At 35.0% G+C, this 23,656-nt stretch overlaps 1 protein-coding gene and 1 long non-coding RNA gene across 2 annotated transcripts; one reads left to right on the top strand and one right to left on the bottom strand.

The window, feature by feature from the left end:
• Positions 1–1,125: 1,125 nt before the first annotated feature.
• Positions 1,126–1,985, top strand: LOC113273879. The gene is made up of 3 exons (XR_003322643.1): positions 1,126–1,181; positions 1,516–1,735; positions 1,941–1,985. It is a non-coding gene; the product is annotated as an uncharacterized LOC113273879 (long non-coding RNA).
• A 5,003-nt stretch (positions 1,986–6,988) lies between these two features.
• On the bottom strand, positions 6,989–20,051 carry LOC113272523. Its single transcript, XM_026522345.1, has 9 exons — positions 18,783–20,051; positions 16,713–17,194; positions 16,381–16,603; positions 16,017–16,263; positions 15,707–15,714; positions 11,740–11,877; positions 10,076–10,146; positions 7,654–7,709; positions 6,989–7,359 (listed from the first exon to the last, which is right to left on the bottom strand). The coding sequence occupies exons 1-9, from the start codon at positions 20,049–20,051 to the stop codon at positions 6,989–6,991; spliced, it is 2,865 nt and encodes a 954-aa protein (XP_026378130.1).
• Positions 20,052–23,656: the final 3,605 nt, after the last annotated feature.

Here is a 23,656-nt window from a genome sequence, read left to right as displayed (position 1 = left end):
GTATCATCAGCTGAGCCAAGCGACCCACTGAGCCAAAACTTGCCAAGGAATGAGACTCTTGTTGAACTGGTATCTTCAACTGAACCACCTACACAAGAATCAGTGCCAGAAGTTATCAGACTCGATAGCCAAGACCAAACGCTAGTCAAGGTATCCAGTCTTCACCTTTCAAGTTCATGGACATGGAAAAAGCTGTTAATCTCTCCAGCGACGACAAGGAAACAGAAACTCAAGTGGAATTGGAGACAACACCAAATATAGCAACAACACAAGAAAGACTTGAAGCACAGGAAAGAGACTTTTTGGCCGGTGGTGATGATGACATTCTTCCAGAAACTCAGAAGAAAGCAGAAGAATATGTGGTGCCCACATTTAATCTGCATTTATCACAACCTGCTGCTGCAATTAAAGATGATGCTGGTGGACCACAAGAGCAAGCTGAAAATCTGCAACAACCCGCTGTTGAGATACCACAACATCAAACTGAAGAACCACAACAACCAGAAGAGCCAGTGGCTGAAAAGCCACAACAAGTAGTGTTGAGATGGTTGTTGATGCAGAGAAGGAGATGGTGGTTGAGAATCCTTTAACTCCTGGTGCCACACAAGATGCTGAAAAAGAAAAGGCTATAATGAATGCTGAGATGGAGACCGTTTCAAAAAACCTGGTACCTCTTCTTTTATTATAAACTGTTTACTATATTGTTGTTTTGTTGTTTAATCAACTATTTACTTAATTTCATAATAAACTGTTTATATCTAACACATTTTGGTTACATGAATCTCTAGGAAGAAGACGTAGGAGGGGAGTTTGTACCAAGAACAAATTTTTGAAGAGGTCACCATTGAAGAAAAAGTCAGTATTGAAGCGAAAAGCAAACAAGGCAGAAGAGGATGGGAAGCAACCAGGAAGCAAGGTAAGAAGAATCAAGGAAAGGACAACATGTAATCAAAGGACAACCAGTGTACTACTCAAAGATTGTGAGCTAGGGAAGCAGAAGAAGCAAAAAGACAAGCTGATGAGAATAAAGTTGAAGAAGAAAATCCCCGTACGTCTACTGGCTTGCCGTTCAGAAAATTACCTCCGCTGGAAACAATGGAATGCTTTCAAGATTACAAGGATACAATAGAACCAGCCATGATGGAAGTACTGAAGACATACTTTGAGAATGCCAACAGCCTGTAAGTACATCAAAATTACCTTTATGCTTGTTTGCATAATATGTCATGCAGCTCCCAATGTTTAATGCATGGTTAGTTATGCATTGTTTAAAATATCTACATCACATGTTATGCAGCTCCAATGTTTAATGCATGTTCAGTTATGCAAAAAATGTTGTTATATTTATTATGCTTGTTTAAGAAATCAATGCATTACAGGTTATGCTTCTGATGAAATAAATGCATAACAAGTTATGCTTAAAAAAACCCATGCATAACACAACCCTCTAGTTTATGGTTCTGCCGCATGTCACTTGAATAAAATCTCACCAATTGTGTCTTATGTCATCTGCAGAAATTCGGCTTGGAGTATCAGAGAAGGAGAAGACCCGTACTTGTGGGATATTCGGATTCACGGAGATATAATAAGGCATCTAATGAACAACGAATACTTAGAATACCAAGTAGTACGCTACTACAGTTATAGGTTGTTCAAGAAGCGGTAAAATGAAAAGATGGTTGATAGTGTTGAACATAGGTATGCGGAGTCTGCATTCATGATGCCAGATGCTTGGGTAAGTCAAGAAAATAAAATCATTTTGCTGCATAACAAGTCATTCCTGCATATTATCTTATTCCCATATAATTCTTCAGCATAAAATGTTATGCAACTAGATTGAACTGCATAACAAGTTATTCAACATTGTTTTCTACACCTCTTGTGCACCCTTTCAATTGCATCCACTAACTTTTTTTTACTAAAAAATATTTTTTTTGCAGTTCTTTGTTAAAACAAAGGAGAAAGATGGGATTGCCAAATTTGTTGGAGAATTCATCTTGAATCTCCCTATTGAAGTTGAGAGAATGTTCATTCCAATGAACTATATGACAAAGGAAAACCCTGCTGGTACACATTGGACATTGTTAGAGTATGAATTTTCATAGGGTGAGTGGAACTACTATAACAGTGTTGAAGGCTATAAATCTAACTGCAAGAAACAAGCTCTCATAATGGCAAAGGCTTGTATGCCGTATTTGATCCAAAGATATGATGAACTGAATCTATCACCACAAATCGTGGATATAAAGCGGGAACCGCTTGTATACAAGGATATTTTTACCAAGATTGTTCCTGAACAAGGTCATCACCCCGACTGCCTCACATTTGTATGCTATTATATGAAGATGAGCATGAAGTCTCAAGTTAGGAACAAATGGCTGAAGTTGGGAAAGGAAGATGCAGTAGAAAAAGCCAACAAGAAAAGAGTAAGTCTGGTATTGAAAATGCTGACGGATCTTAGAAACAGTTGGGCGATAGATGCCAATGAAGACATCTGGGATGATGTTGCGCGTCAATGTGATGAAGATGAGCGTCAAATGTGAAGCTGTGCATAATAGAAAGGCTCAAACATAACTTTGTTTTAACAACCTGTGTGTTGTTGGTAGGTTGAGAAATTTAACTTGGGAGTGAAAACTAATGGGAAAGTAGTTAGTAGTTCTTGTCAGAACAACTTATGTTATCTTGTCGATGTTTATAAATATATTTATTATATATCAATGCTGGTTTCAGTGCTTCTATTTGCTGCAATCTTATTTCATTTAACTGTACTATGATATAAATCTTACAAGGAAAATGAAGGAACAACAGGTTACATATAAACATCTAAATAACAAGTTATGCAACAAAATAAACCTGAATAACATGTTACTCCTAATAAAATAAATGTGCATGACTTGTTATGCAGACGCATGACTTGTTATGCAGATGCATATGCATGAAGGAACCACATTTGCATGAGTCATTATGACGCCATCTTTAAAAGAATAAATGCATAACAGATCGTGCATCGTCGAAAAACAATGCATAAGAGATTATGCAGCTACAAAACAATAAAGCATAATACGTTATGCATCATAAAAACTAATGCATAACAAGTTATGCATCATCAAAAACTAAAGCATAATCCATTATGCATTTAAGAATAAAAATGAAAACATTATCTGATAGAAGCAGAAAAACACACAGTGAAAAAAAAAGTATTTTTCATAAAACCAATACAAAAAAGAAACTAAGTACAGAAAAAGTACTTGTTCATAAAAACTAATACAGAAACTAATGAAAGAAAAATGAATAAGGTTCAAACATAAAAGTAATAGTCTGAAGAAACAAACAAGATAATTGCTCTTCTTTAACTTCCCTTAGGATGCTTCGGCGGCTTCGGAGGCTTCTTGTAACAGGTAGGATTCGTACATGTTTACTTGTTATGATGACCAAGATCAAAACAATTACCACAGCGAATAGCTCTCCTGGGCGGCTTCTCATATCTGCTCAAATGCCTATTAGCTTGTGGTCTCCCTGGCGGCCTCCTAACATCAGGTACATCGATAATATCATTACCTTCATAAACTTCAGGCCTGTTATAGTTCGGAATAGGATGAATTGCATGACTGTAGGCATTATTGAAGTATGAAGTAGTGAAATAAGGTTCAACAAAATCATATGGATTAGAACCAGACATTGTTATCGATGCGAAAGCATGCACACATGGAAACCCATAGACGCGCCACCTCTGACAGGTACATGTCCTTGCCACAAGGTTAACACTATGAGAACTGTCCCCTCCTTCCACTTCATAAACATGAGTATCGGACTGTATAACCAGCCAGGTTAAACCCCCATCAATAAGAGCCTTCATCTTATTTTCATTCTTCGGTGTGAGAATTGTTATGAAACTATTACCCGTATTCCGCCTTTCTGACATCATACTCATCACATCCTTCCTTATCTGATCCAGAAGAGCATTTGCAGGGAGCTTCTTGTGTACCTTCATCCAACTATTGAAGGATTCAGCAAGAGTAGAAGATGTCCTACCATACCCACAACCCTGGAAAAAGGCATTTGACCACTTCTATGGAGGGATATCTTCAATATAGTCGGCAACCCAACCACAACCAAGACCCCTAATAGTAGGGTTGGCAGTTTGGAAACCTTCACGATTAAGAGCATAAGCAGCAGCTTGAAATGAATCAATAACTGCACCATACCTTTCGTCAGATGCATTAATAGGTAAGTTCATCTTAAGATGATAATAGCAGAAACTATGGAAGGCTCCAGGAAAGTAAAATGGAATCGCTCTCTTTAATCCTTCTGCACGATCAGATAAAAATGTGATTGGCCTTTGTATCATGATCAAGAACATTACTCAAATTCCTCATGAACCATTCCCAGTTATCATTATCTTCACCAGGTACCAGGGCCATGGCTAGTGGGAAGAAGCCTGCACAGAAAAAAAATAAAATAAAATCAAGCCAGCGTCTACATGAAGTATGTAAAGCTAAAAAATACATAATGGCTCATGCATCTAAACTAAACAATGCATAAGACATTATGCATCTAAAACAGAAATGATGCATAACCAGAAAAGTGAAAACAAATAATGCATAATGTCTTATGCATCTAAACTAAATGATGCATAAGACATTATGCATGTGCATAAAAAGGATGCATAAAATCAATAAGTGAAAACCATAATGCATAAGACATTATGCATCTAAACTAAACAATGCATAAGACATTATGCATCTAAAACAGAAATGATGCATAACCAGAAAAGTGAAAACATATAATGCATAATGTCTTATGCATCTAAACTAAATGATGCATAAGACATTATGCATGTGCATAAAAAAGGATGCATAAAATCAATAAGTGAAAACCATAATGCATAAGACATTATGCACCTAAAACAAAAAATGTATAATGTCTTATGCATATAAAACAGAAATGATGCATAACCAGAAAAGTGAAAACAATAATGCATAAGACATTATGAAGCAAAAATAAATAATGCATGAGACATTATGCACATATATAAAAAAGATGCATTATCAGAAAAATTACCATTTTCAGCATTGATAGCGGTTGCAGCCATGATGCATCCTCTATATGTCCCTGTAAGAAAGGTAGCATCGACATAAACCATGGGGCGAAGGTAACGGTAACCATGGATGCATGCCTCGAAAGCAATAAAAAGACGCACAAACTTATTGGAAGGTGCCTCATCTTCTAATTCAGCTGAACTATCCTCGTTCGCTTCATGTTCATCCGTTTGAACTTGAAAATCAATCCAACTCCCAGGATTTGTGCTGCGAATGGAATCTACATACCATGAAAGATGCGAATACGACATGGCTTCATCACCAAATATATCCTCATACACTTTCTCTCTTCCGTTGTAAGCTTGGTAGTATTTCACATTGATCCCGTAGCTAGTTTTGAAAAACTTTGCCAAATCAGATGCTTTGAAACTCGGATCACTTCGGATTTCATCCTTGATCAGACTAGAAACAAATTTACTGCTGAGCCTGTGGAAAAGCCTTTCAGTTCCAACACCACAGGTATGACTGCTCTCATATTTCTTAACCTTAAGCATCCTGTTTTCAACATCAACAGCACAAACCTTATACTCCCAAGGGCAATTTTCTTTTGAGAATTTTGCATAGAACCTGCTAGGTTCATTCTTCTTATATACAAGAACACGCCCAGCTTTTAACTCGTATTTCTTCACTACGATACGTACCTCTACTACACCTCCAAAAAACACTTTACCAACTTCACCAAGTAATTTATCCCAACCTTCAGTCCTAAGAACCTTGTTAACAGGCACAGAACCATCTTCAAGGAAATTCACCATAGCTTGTTCGGGTTCAGGTTCTATTACACGACTACTTGAAGCTCTACTACGACTTCTGGAAGAATTACAGCTAACTTCAACAAGTAAATCAAAGCTCTTCTGACCTTTACAGTGGCAACGAGATACAAAACATTGAAGCAGAATATCAGATTCAACTCGCAAAAACTTGCTTCCATCATTAAAGGAAAATCTGACATGATGCGGTAATAAACGAGTCTAGTTCTGGAAAACGGCTGTCTTCAAAGACTCCAAAGTTGTGTTGACATCAACATGATGTGCTAAGAATTCACTGAAGTAGTGAATTACATCTAGTGCACTACCAACAGGGATTTTCACCCTCCAAAACACAAAAGAGAAAAAACCAAACATATCTATCCTGCATATTGCTTCACAAAAATTCTTACTCAAAATTAAAAGATCAAATCAACAACAGCAAACAATCTACATTAACCACAATCAGATGAGAAATCAACAGGATATCAAAATCAATAACAGATAACAGATCAAAAATAAGAATGGAAAAACAAATCAAATAAAAAATCCAACAGAACAGAAGCAAAACCTAGTAAATTGGTATGTCAACATCGGAACATGAAATTGAAACAAAAAAATTTAATCGAAAAGATCTACATTGATGTTAACAAATTCAAAACCTAGAAAATAAACAAAAATTCAAAAACAAGCTTAAAAGATCTAAAAAACGATTCGAAAAACTAAATTAAGCTTCGGAAACATAAAATAATAGATCCTAATATTACAGAAACTAAAACATAGAATCGAATCAAGATTAAACAAAAATCAGAATCAAAGATTGGAATAAAAACGAACGAACCTGAAGCTTTGCTGAGTAAATTGAATCTCTCTCGGTAATCAAGGACAAGTGAGGCTAAAGCTTTGCTGAGTAAATTGAATCTCTCTCGGTAATCTCTCTCGATAATCAATCTCTCGAAAATAAACAGGATATACTGAAACTGAAAGTGAGGCTAAACTGGGAAATAAAAAAGAAAATAAACGAATTTTGAAAACTCTGGGCCTGCAAATAATTTGTTGGCTGCTTTTGGGTGCGCCCGTGAGATTTTGTGAGGGTGGGTTTCACAGTAGGAAAATATGTAAGAATGGGTATCCCTGTAGTTTTCACAATTCATTAATATTTCTAATAAGAGATTTTAGCCAAACAGGAAAGGTTGTAGCCCAAAACTCATCTAATCTTGAGTTTCTAGCCCTTCTAGCTAGACTATTTGCTACTTCATTAGAATCTATATGCACAAATGTGCATTTCCAACTTGTAAAACTCCCTAACAGAGTTCTGCAATCTTGAATAACATTATTATTTTTCCATCTGGCACTCCCTACAATGTTGTTGATGGCTTTGACTACACTAAGACAGTCACCCTCTAAATGTAAATTCTCCACTGCTTCAGTTTTTGCCCACTTTATAGCTGCAAGGGATGCTAAAGCTTCAGCCTGAGCTATCCTGTGGATTGATTGAGCTCCCCCATATTGACCTGCATCATTAAAAAATGTCAGACCGATGCCCATATAGTTATTTTCTTTCACAAAAACAACATCAAAATTCAGTTTATGGTATCCACTATCAAGTAGATTCCATGGCATGACATTCTGGGTTGCCTGCCAACATTTCTTCCTACCTTACTTCTCATGGATTTGCATTCTATTCAATAAGTTCCTTATTAACTTGTCTGACAAGTCTGTCTACATGCACATATTCATTATCAAAGACAACAGAGCATCTAAGTTTCCGAATTTCCCACACATCAAAACTGACAAATTTAACAAACTTTTCCTGACATTCCCTTGGGAAATTGGTATATTGGAACCAGCTAGAAATTCAATCCTGCAAATTCATATTATTAATATTACCTGCAATATTAGAATCCTAATGAAACCACGGTCTTTTAGTAAGCTCACAATCATTGAGCAGATGATTAACTGTTTCAGCTTCATTCTGGCATAAGAGACAATCACTACTTATAGAAGGAACAAATCTAGAAAGTTTACTTCGCACTGAAACATAGTCATTCACACATTTCCGCAGACAATGTTTAATTTTCTGTGGAAGGTCCAATTTCCATAGTGATTTCCAGGGAAAACTACTACTTTCACTACCATAAACTTCATCAATAATGCATCTATATGCAGTTTTAACACTAAAATGACCATTATGGGAGGGTTTTCATCTGATAATATCCTTCCCATTAGAAGAAATTTTGATTTTACAAATGGCATTAACAATATTATTATTATCGAAAAGGCTCTTTGGGACCTTGACATTCCATCGTCTTGTTTCCTGCACAATTAACTAGTTAACAGTTTTCATATCTCTAGAAGCAAAAGAAGTATCCAGTAAGGTGTCTCTACTGGAAACCCACTTATCTTTCCATATTTCAACGGAGGATCCATCATCTACCTTCCAACAGTAATGTCTCTTAATCAGTTCTAAGACCCTGCAAAATACCTTTCCAAATCCAAGACACAGACTCATTGTTAATAACATGAAGAGGATTAAAGTTAGGGAAATATTTGTGGCAATGAATTTGAACCCAAAGAGCATCTGGTTCAGTCAACATTCTCCATGCAAGTTTAGATAAAAAGACAATGTTAAGATGTTTAGTTTTCTTAATACTGGGACCACCAAGTTCAGTAGGTTTGGATACATTGTCCCAACTCTTGAAATAACCTCCCCCGGAAGACCTTTTTTGTTCCACCAAAACTTCTTTTGGATAGCATCGAGTTTGTCTGTCATCTTGTTTGGCATTGAGAAGACAGACAAATGGTGAGAAGCTAAAGTACCTAAAGTAGATTTAATAAGCAGAGTTCTACCTATTTGATTAAGATATTTCCCTTGCCAAGTATCTGGACTGTTTTGACAAGATTCTCCTAAGTGCTTGAGTGTCTCCATTTTGTTCCTTTGAAGCAGTAAAGGAACATCAAAGTATTTGTCATCAATCCCTAAATCTTTTACTCTAAGAATGGACAATTTGAGACTTTGTTCTACGATAAGTCTTAGGACTAAAAGCTAGTCCAAACTTTTCAAAGTTAATGGTTTGACCAGAATACTAACTGAATTTTTCTAACATGGACTCTAAATGCTTAGCACCTTTGACAGTGGCCCTGGTAAAAACAAGACAATCATCAGCAAAAAATAAGTGAGTAATAAAATGGCTATAAGAAGTGACCTTAATACCTTGTATGTTGTTTTTCTGTTCTGCATTAATAAGAATCTTAAAGAGTACATCCATACATATAATAAACAAGTAAGGAGACAAGGGGTCCCCCTGCCTAAGACCCCTTGTAGGATAATAGACCTCACCTGGAGCACCATTTAGGGGAATTGATATGGACACTGTGGTTACACATTGTTCAATTAGATAACACCAATGATTATGAAAACCAAGTTTTCTCAAAATATCAATCAAAAACCGCCATTCTATCCTATCAACGTATCTAACTTGATAGCCATTAAACCTGACTTAGTTTTATTTTTTATCATAGTGTCAACTAATTCATAGGTTATAACAATGTTATTTTTTATTTGCCTAGAAGAAAAGAATACATCTTGATATGGGCTTATGAACTTATCCATAACAGTCTTAAGTCTACTAGCTAGGAGTTTAGATATAATCTTATAACTCACATTACTTAAGATTATAGGCCTGAAATCAGCAGGTGCTTTAGGAGCATTATTCTTAGGAACTAAAGACACAAAATTATGGTTAATCTTTTTAAGCAAGTGACCAGAATGAAAGAAACTATTTATCATTTCTATCGTGCAACCACCTACAATGTCTCACATCTGTTGATAAAAGCCAAGGGGATAACCATCGGGTCAAGGACTAGTCCATGGTTGCATTTGCCAGACTATAGCCTTGATCTCCTCATCAGTGGGAGGATGAATTGGGAAATAATTTTCTTCAGTTGTAATACATGGTTCAAGCACATCAAGAAAGCTAATATCTCTGGGAGAGTTAGTAGTTCTACTCATTTTACTAAAATGCTCCCTAAGCTAATTAACTATCATATGATTTTTTCGTTAACCAAATTCCAATACTACTTTTCAGGCAATTTATTTTAGTTTTTCATTTCCTAAATTTAACTTTATCATGAAAGTATTTAGTATTTTTATCATCAAAAGATAAAACATTCTACTTAGCTCTTTGCATGTAGTAATCCTTCCTCACTTCATACCAGTATTTCAATTACTCTTCTAAACTTTCCTTAACACTATTACTAGTGTTATCATGCATATTACCAGAGATATCTTCAAGTTCTTTCTGAATATCGTTTATATGGTTTGAAAATTCTCAAAAGAACTCATGTTCCACTGCCTAAAGGCCAACTTCATATTTTGCAAACATTTAGTATTTTACAGGCTTTAGAACCTCTTTCACTAGTTTTCCAATTATCAATAATTATAATTTTACAGATATTATCACTGAACCAACATCTATTAAACGTTAAAGCCCTTTTAGTAGAGTTATCATCTCTAGAAGTGACTACTAAAATTGGGACATGATCACTTTTAACATCAACCAAATGATAAACAATATCATTAGTGAAATAATCAAGTCAATCAGAGTTTACTAGAGCCCTATCAAGTCTTTCAAGAATTAAAGACTCTCCACTTCTATGATTACTCCAAGTAAAAGGACTCCATACAAAATTCAGATCAATGAGACCTAGACAGTCTAGGTGATTCTTTACATCATCAAGCTTACTTTGAGGAATTTTGTTGCCACCAACTTTTTCTTCTTGTCTAATAATTAAGTTCATGTCTCCTAAAATCATTCAAGGATAGTTTTACCTAGTAGCTAGGTTGTCTAGGAAATCACATTGTTTATCCCATCCTACATCATCTAGAGCACCACACATACAATTAAGTAAAGTGTGACCACTTCTAGAGTTCAGAATCACTAAGACAGAAATGAAATTGAAATTCATATCAACAAGATCAATGTAAATTCCATCTTTCCATAATATAAAGAGACCACCAGAAGCACCTATTGGATTCATATATAAATAGTTCATGTAATTATATCCATAAGTAAATCTTCCCATTTTCACATTCATGGTTTTAGTCTCACACGGAAAGATTATATCAGGATCATTAGCTCTAATTAGTTCCCCTAGATGTTGTTTGGTATGTTTATTACCAAATCCCTAAACACTCCAAGAAAGGATTTTCATGATTTTGGTATTTAGGTTAAAATTAACCCTATTTGTGGGTACTGAATCAAACAAACTCAACCAACTATCAAACTCAACCCAGTAATTTAAACAAAAAGAATTATAAATAATGCATACAAATGGCAATTTTCCAAATAAGTTGAAAGTAGAAAAGAGTTTGAATTTTTTGCAAACCTGATTTGCTGCACTCCTTCACATTTCAGTAGGCGGTGGGTTATTGGTCCCTCACTCCTTCCTTCTCATTTTGTATTTGTCATGTTCAAATCTTCACCATTGTAGGTTGGTGATGGGTTTTCAATATGGAAAATTCTACCATTTTGGGAAATTTGATTTTCGTCACTATGCTCAAGAGAATTATCTAAGAGAACATAATTATCCTCAATAAAATTATCTCTAGTTCTTTTACTCTTCCTCGGGTCGAACCCTTCAACGCTGTCATAACTCGGTCCACTAGAAGATGCATTTTTTCCACCAGCACCTCTTTTTTTTTCTTGATTCCTCTGAAACTCTTCTACTAGGTGAGCATGCTTTGCATAGTAGTCTTCAAACTTCTTATCTGTCAAGCCATAAATAAATGTGGTCCATGCAATCTCTTCACATTTCTCTTCATCGTGTTTAATCACATCGCAGTTAGGAAAAGTTATATTTGGTTGCTTCTCAAAATAATATTTAACTCATACCTTTTTCTTAGCCACATTAAAATTACATACTCCTCTCTTTAATGGTTTGTCAAAGTCTACCAGAACCTTTGCAGTAACCACTCTTCCTCTTTTTGGGACACACTTCTTCTCATCCACCTTCACACCTTGACCAATATCCTAGATTAAATTATAAATTATTCCATTATCAACATGTTCCAGTGAAAGATTACGAAAGATCACAGAGAAGATCTGATGAGTAAATTTGTAGTCTTCTTAGGGAATCGAATTATCATACTCCTGCATAACAACTAAAATGAAATTGATAACCCATGGATTCCTTTTATACACTTCTTGCATATCTTCCTTAGTTTTGTTCTTGAAAACAAAAAGATTTCAGCCCATGGTGCTGATTTCCACACGTTTATATTTTCTCCATATTATGTTAATCTCTCTTTGAACAGCTTCAGAATCAATATCATCCTTGTGTATTATCTTGCCAATAAGGAAATTACTCAAATTTTTTGGTGCCTCATCAATCTCTTCAGCCGAAATCAAAGTACCCCTCCCATTCCTGATTTGATTAAGATCAAGATTAGTTTCTCTCATCCTCCTTGTTAAGGCCGTCAACTGCAAGTTATTTGTTTGTGCCATCTTCTCCTGATCTTTTTTGCGATTGTTTTTCTGAAAACTTTATGTAGAATACTTCCTCCTTGTAAACCTTATATATATAACATTAGGGTTGGGGTTTGACCTAAAGATAACCGCATTACCGAAAGTATCCTTCTCATCCACCTCATCACCAGTAATCTTAATATGATTTTTCGGAGATTTCTTTGACTCGGAGAGAGGAAAATTAAATTTCAAAAGTTTTGAATTCCATAAATTGCGCTTTTTTCTTTGGTGAGTTACCAATTTTCCCTCCATCATTCCGATCTTGCAACTTTGATCCTGATCTGAATAATTTGATCCTAAATTTTGATTGGAGCAATATCTACGAGTGGTAGCAAATCCTATTGATTTGTGTATCATATATGCGGACAAGCAAAAAACAAAAAACACCATTATTTTCTGTACTTCTACACTTCTTGAAAATTTGAACATATCCATAACATATGAGAAAGTCACCACTGAATCAAAGGAAGATTGAAAATCCCCTACACTATTATTCCAAAAACCACCACTATATCACCACTGAAACACTACTTGAGTAATAAAAAACATTTGAGAAAGATTAGTTCCTCATGTTTCCAAAGAAATAAAAGTTATGTTTTTATAAAACCAAATCTACTGAATAACGAGTTGTTTTTGAAAATAAACAATCCAAAATGAAATCAATGTTTTATGAAAATAAACAATATAAAATGAAATCAATCATAAGAGTATGATTATAATTACTAAAACAATGATAAGAAATAAGTATAAATTCATAGAACCTGAAGAATCATGAAGTTTTTGAAAACCAATTTTGATACTGGGTTGCCATTTAGTTCAGTTGGATTTTTTTCCCGACTACTAGGGAATATGAGGGCGACCTTTTTGTACCCCGGGCTCTATAGAATGATTGTAAACTAGTTCAAAATGCATTCCTCTAGTCCTTTCCTACATTGCGACATATCAATATTGTAAAAATATTTCTACCTTTCTTTTCAAGAGTGGATGATCTACTATATTCCACAAGTATGGGATCATAAGGATTATTTTGTCACTGTATAGTCAATGTAATCCGGGACGGTAGGGGTCATACTTTATTACTTGAAATACGAGGTTCCCCATTTCTTTCTTTTATGTTTACCTTTTTTTCTTTTCTTTTTTAATTTTTTCCGATAACAGTCTTGTTTGGTAAAATTTATGATTATCTATCTATGATTATAGAAAACCATAAATTGATAAATGATTTTTATATGATGATTTTTGTAATAAATTTTCACAAAACATGTTTTCAAATAATTGATCATTTTAGAGTAATGCTCTCAAAAAGGAGAGGAAAGAATAATGATATAGAATACCTTTTTAGTTGCTTGTTGTTTTTTGTATCTCTATCTTGATAGTCTAGAGAAAATAAGAAGAAAAAAATCCAATTTACTATGTTAAACAAAATAATTGATTTTGATAATTTTTAAAAACAACTTTTTTCTATTTATGATAATGGTGATTTTTTTTCATTTATGATTAAAATAATCAATTATTATAATGATTACCAAACACTTATATAATCCATTATAATCTGCATAATGAATTATAAGATGATAATCCATTATAATAATGGTTACCAAACAACCCATTATGTTTCAGATAAAAATAAACTATTTTAATAAGTCTAGGATGTTATCAGAAAGTAAAACAAAAATTTTTATGTGGAGGGTTACTTAGTAACCCACACTCCATTTAAAGTATTACACGAAGAAGCTCCCTTTGCAAGAACATTAACCTAAGAAATTGCCTGGTGATAGTTCTGAGTCTTATGACTAATAGTAATAGATTAGAGTAGGAAATATATAATGCCCTGGAAAAATATCATGCTCTCGTAGAAAATTATATCTCAATGAGATAGGGAAGGTAACCCAAACACAAAGTTTTATCACAGTGCTGTCAAGAATAAGAGAAGCAAAAATATTATTCCGAGGTTAAAGATTGACGGAGTACATACCAAGGATAAGAATGTAATCAAAAACTCTATCACATCCTTTTTAGTGAACCTTTTCAAGGGGATACCAGACCTAAACTCTATTACCTCCTTTTTTAGTGAACTCTTTCAAGGGAATACCAGCCCTAGACCGAGCATCGAAAACATGGACTTCAACAAAATTGATGGTCTGGAAGCCGTTATAATTGAAGTAGACATCATTAAAGAAGAATGTATTCTAGATCTGAAAGGATTGGGTAAGGATAGGTCGTCAGAGCCCGGCGGTTTCCAAGTTCATATCATCCTTAAATGCCGGTTTTTCATGTGCAAGGACGTAGTGGACGTGGTTAAGGATTTCAACTGGTGGGGCTCGATAAATTGGAGACTCGAATTTACTTTTCTAGCCTAGCCTCCAAAAAAAAACATACATAAGAGGCTACAAATTTTAGACTCATTTGCTTAATAGGGAGCATCTATAAGATGGTATCCCAGGTAACGCCGAATAGGCTAAAGAACTTGCTGCCAACTTTGATCTCTTTGCATCGGTCGACTTTCATCGAAGGGAGGAAATCTTGGATTGCGCACTTATTGTGAATGAACACATGGACTCTAGGATTAAAAGTGGAATTTCATGTTGTGTGGAAGATAAACCTCAGGAAACCGTTCGATAATGTTTCTTCGTATTTCCTAGACAAAGTTCTTAAAAAAATTGGTTTTATCACAATAAGGAAAAAATGGGTTCAAGGTTTTATTCACAACACTCCGCTCTCGGTCCTAATTAATGATCCCACTGACTTGGAGTTCACCACATGAAAAGGTCTTCGTCAAGGAAAGTCACTATATCCTTTTCTTCTTCTTGATTGTCTTGGAAGTTTTAAGTCAAATGTTCATATGGCAGTGGACTTAGGATGGATGTGAGACTTCAGTTGGGTTTTAATAGTCTTAGGGTGGGTCATCTATAGTTTTCAAGGTTGCTAATAGGGGGTACCATTTTTCTTGGGGGTGTACCAACCCAAAGACAATTGCTTTATTGTCCTATATGTAAATTGGTACACCCCAAGGCAAAATGGTATCCCCCATTAGCAGCCTTGAAAGTTTGGATGATACTCTTATTTTTACAAACGAGTCTAGATATCACCTCGATGATCTCCGTTATTTTTTTATTTTTATTTCTTTACGTCAGGGACGGATCCAGGAAATAGTGTTGGGTAGGGATAAGCATATGCAAAAAATAATTTTTTTTGTTCAACAAGATAATCAAAGTTCTACCAAAGAAATTATAAAGTAGTACCTTTTTATTGATGCATATGTCGCTTGTCCAACAACCAAATCCCGATCATTTCATAAGCTTTATAACAATCGGTGGACTATATATCATCTCACCTGCAACGCTGCAACATAAATTGCCAAAAACCTTACAATATTCACCAAGTGGTTAGCTCCATAAAATTAACAAAAACTTTCAACAATCAAGAACCCCTTCACTGTATAGCAAAAAGTTATATCCCATTAAGATTTCATAAGCGTTTAAGTACAAAAAGTTACATATTTTATAACAAAAAAGTTGTTATACATTAGGATTTATAAGTGGCTAAGCTAAGTACAAGTATAACATTTGATCCGACGATATATATATATATATATATATGCATAACTAGCTATAACAAAATATATGCAACCCGTATATACTAACAGAATTGGACCTTTCGTGGTCTCAATGAAGCAAAGTCATCTATGATAGAGTCACATGACACTTTTTCAGTAATTTCTCTTTCAGCATGGACTATCATACAATCTCCAAGAAACTCATTACCCATCTTGTTAAGAGGTACCGTTTTCACAATATTCATACATGAAAATACCCTTTCTGCACTAGCTGTTGAAACGGGAAGAGTAAAGACAAGGCGAATTAATCTATCTATCAAATCATAGGCATTTGACTTACCAGTTTCAACCAATCACTGACATAATTCAGCCACAGTAGTCATGTTTCCAAAATCTGGATTGTCGGCAATGTCTAACTTGTAATATTGTAGTTGGCTTCTTAAAACACATACCTCTTGCCCCGTGAAATCATCAGGGTAAAACCTTTCTGCGAGACTGCAAAGGGAATCAACGTCAAAAGCTTTATAATTTTCATCCGGATTGAAAGCTGAACAAAGCACAAGTAGCTCCATTGATTCCTCTGTGAATCGATTGCTTAGCTCCAATAGGTGAAAATCAATGACATCATATGGTCTTTCTGCTGACAAGAACGACCCGTACCCATCATATATCGATCTGAAAATTCAGGAAGGACAATGTCATGTTCATCACAAAAACTTTAACATTTCCAAAAAAAGTAACCCAATTTTTGTCCCTCAATTCTTGAAGAAGCACTTTTGTGGACTTGACCAGATTCATGGCATTAACAATGTCTTGTGTTTTCTTTTGCAGAGCTTGACATAACACTTCTGTTACCGCCATAACACTTCCCACCAAGTGTAAGATAAAAACAAACTCAAAAGACCTAATTGCAAGATAAGCACCTTTCGCCATCCCCCTTATCTTAGAGGTGTTTCCATCTTTCATAACATTTTGAAGGACTATGCAAGCTGGATTATACATACGGATCAAACTGAATACAAAACCAAAATGTGAGCTCCAACGAGTATCTGCTGCCCGTTTCAAAGTACGAGTTTGATTGGCTCCCGAACCAGTCTCAAGTTCACCATCAGCTAATTTTGTGGCGACCTCTAATACTGCTGCAGATTTCAATTGACTGTGACGCTTAGGAGAAGCCCCAACAAGCTTGACAATAACCTTTAACTTCTCAAAAAACAGATAAACATCTTGCTCATCTGTATCTGCTTCTACTAATGCTAGTTGTAACTGATTAAAGATTTTTCGTGGGTTGTAGTAATAAAGGTTCGAACTCTAAGACTTGTGAAGGTAAAGGATTTTTTTAGACTTATAAAAATATATATACAAAATATTAACAATTTTGGGCGAGAGGTAACCAAGACACTAGATTCCACTACTACGCAAGATTGAATGATAAATATTTCAAAACTCTATTCAATTCTTAAGTCCTCTTTTATCTTTAATTCACTATCAATCATACAAATTCTCAAACATTATTTGTAAACCTTAAGCATAGATTATCAAGAGATTAAACCAAGCATAACCTATCAAACTGAATAACAAATAATTAAGACAATCATTCAAACAATTTAAAACTCTGCAAAAGCAGCGATTAGGTGAATTATATAATTAAATGAAATAGTTACCCATTTATGTTGCGTGAATAGCTTCCTCCATTGCCTTGGTTACGAGGGAATTAACTCATCATGTTGGAAAACCTCTCAAAATATTTTATTAAGCTCAATTGATGTTTACAATAAAGAGAAAGATAAGTAAATGTTCTAAAACAGGATTCTGCGACCCACAGTAGGCGTCCAAAATGAACGACAAAGCTGAGGTGCTGTTGTCGCTGAAACGCTACGACCCACACCTACGACCCACGGATGTGAGTCATTTTCACTGTTGATAAACGACTGCTGCTGCGAGTCCGATCTTCGTGTTCTTGGTGTTCTTCATCAGCAGCAGCAGAGTTTGATCAACTCTTGATTTCTGCGTCTGTGGCTCTCCTCTCTTCTCCCAACTCTCGACAGCCTCTCTAGTACTCCCAGGGAACATATTTATACACCTACAGCTCGTTGAATCTCCCTCAATTACTCCATATAATCTTCATTACTCGGTGTTTAAAGAAAATATTTTCCGAATATTTTCTTCCCTGAAATGATTCTCCACGCGTAAACAGCCTCTGATACTCCCTTATTTAGCTTCTACACGGTCCAAAAGTGTGCTAGAGTCCTCCATGCATCATCATAACACGTCCGAATCCCTCAAAAAATCCTCTCAAACCCGTGACTGCCATGTTCTCTGATGATGACTTGTTTAGCCGATTCTAACCAAATTCGATCGATTCTGACACCCATACTGTATTCCTTAAGCTATATCACATCTTCCTACCAATTTTTAGCCATTGAATCGCACCACAACACCTTCATTTTGTTGATTGAAAATCTGCCAGAGAGAGAATATATTTTCCCGCCAAAAATGAAATTTGAATTATGAGAAGAAAAGTGTCCTCCCCCTAATCCTGTACGGGTGTCCCTTTAGCAATTGGGGTGGAAATAGTAATTTTGGGGTGGAAATAATAATTTTTCTGGGTTCCTCCGGTACATTTCTGGGACGCTTCCGGTGCATTTCTGGGGTGCCTTTAGTACTTTTCTCCGGGGTGTAAATCATCACTTTTTTGAGCTCATTTCGCCGCAAAGGCTTATTTCTCTAAAAACATCTACAAAAACACAAAATAACACAATAAGTACTTAATCAAGTCTAACAATACAGAATATTGAGAACAAAATAGACACATAAATGCGTCTATCAGTAACCTGTGAGCAAAGCAATGGACATAATAAGCATATGGACAATCTCTAAGAAACAATGTCTGCAACCCATTCCATGCTCCTCTCATATTACTAGCACCATCATACCCCTGACCCCGAATATTTTCTACTAAAAGACCATGTGAAGCAAGAGCTTCGGAAATCTCCCTCTTTAAAGTTAATGACGTGGTGTCCTCAACACTTCTGACTGCAAAAAACCGCTCTCTAATGCAACCATTAGTATCAAAAAACCTCAGAACAATAGCCATTTGCTCTTGAACTGATGAATCTTGTGCTTCATCTACAAGAATACAAAATTTAGCATCTCTGATTTCTGCACGAATAGTATCCTTTACCTTGTTAGCGAGAATATGTAGAATTTCCTTTTGAATCTTCGGTGAAGTATACATTGCATTTCCAGGTGCATTTCCTAAGACAACTTCAACAATCTTGTCACTCAATATGGCTGCATATTTCATCAAACCAATAAACTTACCACGATTTGTTGACTCTAATGACTCATTGTTACCTCCAAAAGGACATGCATGAAGACCAAGCACTCTAACTGTCTCAATTGCTACCTTTAGTCGTAGATTGTTCTTTTCTATAATCTCCTTACTTTGTTTACGAAAAAATCTATCAAAATGGCGAGATGGCCTCCGAAGATTTTCACAAGCTTCCACAGCTACCATGTGAGAAGATTTGATATGTCCAACATGTTGAACAAATGAACATGTAGATACCGTCTTATTAGAACCAATATGCTTGAAATATGAGAAACCTTCTATTGTAAATGCAGGACGCTTAGGTGGATCCGTTTCAAAAATAAAGCAAGGGAAGCAATACGCTTTGTTCTTTTCGACAGAGTACTCTAGCCATGAATGCTGTCTCAGCCAACTATATTGAAAATAACGATCTTGTCTTCCATCCCAAGTAAGAGGATATTTGGATAATCTAGGTTTGAAAGGTCCCTGTTTTAAATAAGCTCGACGTACCTCATCACGTTGATTCACTGGATATTCATAAATTTGGCCCCGCAAACCTGGATCACGCTCATAAGTACCTCCATTTCTTTGAACTGCAACTTCTTTGGCTTTATTAGATATAGTTGGTTGAGCATATGATGGCTTCTTTTGCTGCTGAGAAGTACCATGTTCATGGTGTGATGATGTAGGCATGCCAACATTGTCAGTAGAAGGAAGCAGCTCACTTGATTTATCACCCCTTTTAGGCTTGAAAAATGACTCTATCGTTTTTAACTTCTTAGCCGGTGGACGAAAATGGTCGAGTGACATTGTCGAATAGGATTAGTATATACCTGAAATTGTAAATAATCATATCAAACTATCAAAGTATTGAAGCAAAAACAAGGAGTAATTACAGAACTATTGAATTTAAAACTTAACTTCAATTTGGATGAGGTATAACAGTGGAGAAGCTTTCCAATCAGGTATGAACTATAATTAACAGTGGAATCAAATTAAGAACACCCATATTAAGTGAATCCTAATTATTCAGCAAACCAAAAAAAAAATCAGCAAAAAAAAAAAAAAAAACCTAATTATTAACATAACAAGAGAATCCTTGCAATTTCATTATACTAAATCATTGATCTAAGATAACAAAACTAAAACTACTGATATTTATTAAGAAATATCACCATAACTCCATTATCCAATCTGATTAACAATACAAAACCCTAGATTGACAAGGTAAAAAAAACGAAAACTACACACTATAAATACCTTGAAATTTTAATCGAGCATCCTGCAATCTTGTTTACAAACTTCAAATTGAATAATTGATTATGATCTTACCAAAATCAGATCGATCAAAGTTAAATTGAATACTACCACTGTGACATAGATAGGAAGTCCTCTTTCCAACTCTTTAGTCTTTACTCTTCGAGACTTCTGCCAAGCAAAAGAAAAAGGCGAATATCTTAACTTTACTGGCTTCGATTAGTGGTGTAGGATCTCACGCGTATCAATTTTTGGTTGTCCATATTTAGTGTCGGGCTAAATATATAAAAAGAGGCTAATCTGGATGGTATACAGTATGTAGGAATTACCTATAGATCCTATTATAGTGTTATTAGTTAGTGGCAGGTCCACCCACTAAAGCCCAATAACCAGAGGTCCATAATTAAAAGAAAGAATAAAAATAGACCCAATTTTTTATCACTTGGTCCTGTACATGTGCGAAACTAGGAAAATATTTTCGATAAATGTCTGGATTACCCTTCATACATAATAATGATAAGACTAAATCAGTCACAGAGATTTTTATTTTTATTTTTATTTTCTCTTTCCACGACTCCAGCTCTGCGTTGAAGATCGAAGAAACTCCATTTGAAAGCATCACCGACGAGTTTTATTGAATGAATCATCAATAAAATCCAACAAACAAGATAAGTTTCATCTATTTTGATTGTTTAATTCGGTCGTAATCCTTTCCACAGAGACTAAATCAGTCATAGAGATTTTCATTTTCTCTTTCCACGACTCCAGCTCTGCGTTGAAGATCGAAGAAACTCCATTTGAAAGCATCACCGACGAGTTTTATTGAATGAATCATCAATAAAATCCATGATTGATGAGAATTTACAGAAAAATCTATGGTTTCAAAAACCCTAATAGCACTAAATTCACTTTGAATTCCTAACTCGATTCACAATTAGTTTTTAGATCTGTAATCTCATTTCCTTTCTCGGTGATTTTAGCTAAAGATTGGTTGTATAGATCTGAGTTGTTGATGTTTGATTGTAGATCCGTGGTTGCAGCATCACCGACGAGTTTTATTGAATGAATCATCAATAAAATCCAACAAACAAGATAAGTTTCATCTATTTTGATTGTTTAATTCGGTCCTAATCCTTGATTTATCAGTTTGGATAAGAATTTACAGAAAAATCTATGGTTTCAAAAACCCTAATAGCTCTAAATTCACTTTGAGTTCCTAACTCGATTCACAATTAGTTTGTAGATCTGTAATCTCATTTCCTTTATCGGTGATTTTAGCTAAAGATTGGTTGTATAGAGCTGAGTTGTTGATGTTTGATTGTAGATCCGTGGTTGCAGGATCCGATAGTACATATATGTCGTACTGATGGTATTATAATTGTTGTATATGTTTAAGATGTGTAAAATCCATCTCTTTGTTTTGAATTTTTCTTGTTTATGAATCTGTTTTTGTAATTGATATTATTTTGATTGGGTGGATTGTCAATTTGAGATAATTTTCCGTTTTTGGTAGATTATTTTTTTTCCCAGTTAAAATCATACTTTTTCTTGTTGTTTTAATTTCATAATCAGGAGTACATATGTGATGTACTGAATATAATACGGTCGTTGTATGTCTATAAAATGTGTAACATCTAGATTTTGTGTATATGTGTGTGCTTTGTGTAAAAAAAAATAAGTATCAGTTTGATAATCTAATGAATCAGCATTGGTATATGTCTTTCTTTTAATTTGGTGCAGGCCTTTGTCGTTGGATCCATGCTCTGTTCTTATTCGGATCTAGAGACTAACATAATTCAGGTAGGTAGCTCTTAAGTTTTTTATTCTGATTATTCTTTTATAGTTGATTCTATTTTCAGTTGATTTTGAGTGTGATCCAGCAATGCATATATGATGTACTGTTTATATCAGTATGATATATATGTAGTGCTGCAAAAGACTCCAGCAGTGCATATATGGCGTACTGAAAAAGAATTGTTTTGCTTTTGTTATATTCATTACTTGTTTTGATATGCAATTGATTTTTAGTTTTTGAATCCGTCTAGTGGATATAGGTCGAATAAGAACGATTTGTCTGTTGGTAGTTTAGTTCGGGTTAGGCGTAGGAATGGATCGTGGTGGCCGTGGCGTATAATGAGATTTCCTGAATTTCCTGATGGTTGCGTCCTTTCTCTGAAGGATCAAACTCCGGTGAAGTTATTGGGACGATATAATGCAAACATGTAAGTGTTTCGATATTCTTGTTTATGTAATCTTGTTTAGTATGAAGTGTGTTTTAATGGGTGTGCATAATGTATGTACTGCATTCTCATGCATTTTTAGTGTGTTTTGATGAGAGTGTGTAATGCATGTATTGCATTCTCATGCATTTTTAGTGAGTTTGATGGAGTCCATAATGAATGTACTGTATTATTCCCAGATAAGTATTGTAGAAGGTTTTTGCAGCTTCATTTGGTATAATTTGGCAGTGCGTATATGCTGCACTGCTGAAAATTCAGTTTATATACGCTACACTGATGAGAAATCAGTGTATAAATGTTGCACTCTGTAAAAATCACAGTCTACACTTCATAGAACATTACAGTAGCTACTGGTTTTTTGCTCCATAACTATTATTCTGCACTAAGCATAACCAAGTAATCCGCTTGGAGTTTTTATACATTTTTTGATCATCTCAGTTGGTCACTTAGCAGGGGGCTAAACAAGACGTGCTAGTTGATATGGTTGCATAAAGTCATTCTTACAAACAGAGATTGGTAAACCTTATCAACACAACTACGTAAGACTCTTGCTTAAGTTTTTTTTTTCGCATAGAGGAATACCAAAAAAAACTAATAAAAAATTTATCTCCTTGCTACACCTTTTTCTCTTAGTATACCAGCACCGTCGTCTATTCGTTGGACAACCCATAACGATTTTAGTTTCAATTTTTAAGTATATTCACTCTATAATTATCCAAGTTGGACTAAGTGAAGTATTGTTCATTATGGGGACATTTATAGGATCATAAACATATTTTTCTTAACATTAAATCCGTGTTATTATGTTTAAAATCCACTGAAAATATGAGTGCATCCAATATGTACTGATAGTTGTGAAATGAAGACTTGCCTTTCTTAGCATTACACATAGGTTTAGATAGAATTAGTTGTGTTTTG

The sequence above is a fragment of the Papaver somniferum genome, chromosome 4 (assembly GCF_003573695.1).
Source record: "Papaver somniferum cultivar HN1 chromosome 4, ASM357369v1, whole genome shotgun sequence".
NCBI lineage: Eukaryota > Viridiplantae > Streptophyta > Magnoliopsida > Ranunculales > Papaveraceae > Papaver > Papaver somniferum.
The sequence above is the reverse complement of the archived record's forward strand: the minus strand, read 5'-3'. Positions and strand labels throughout refer to the sequence as shown.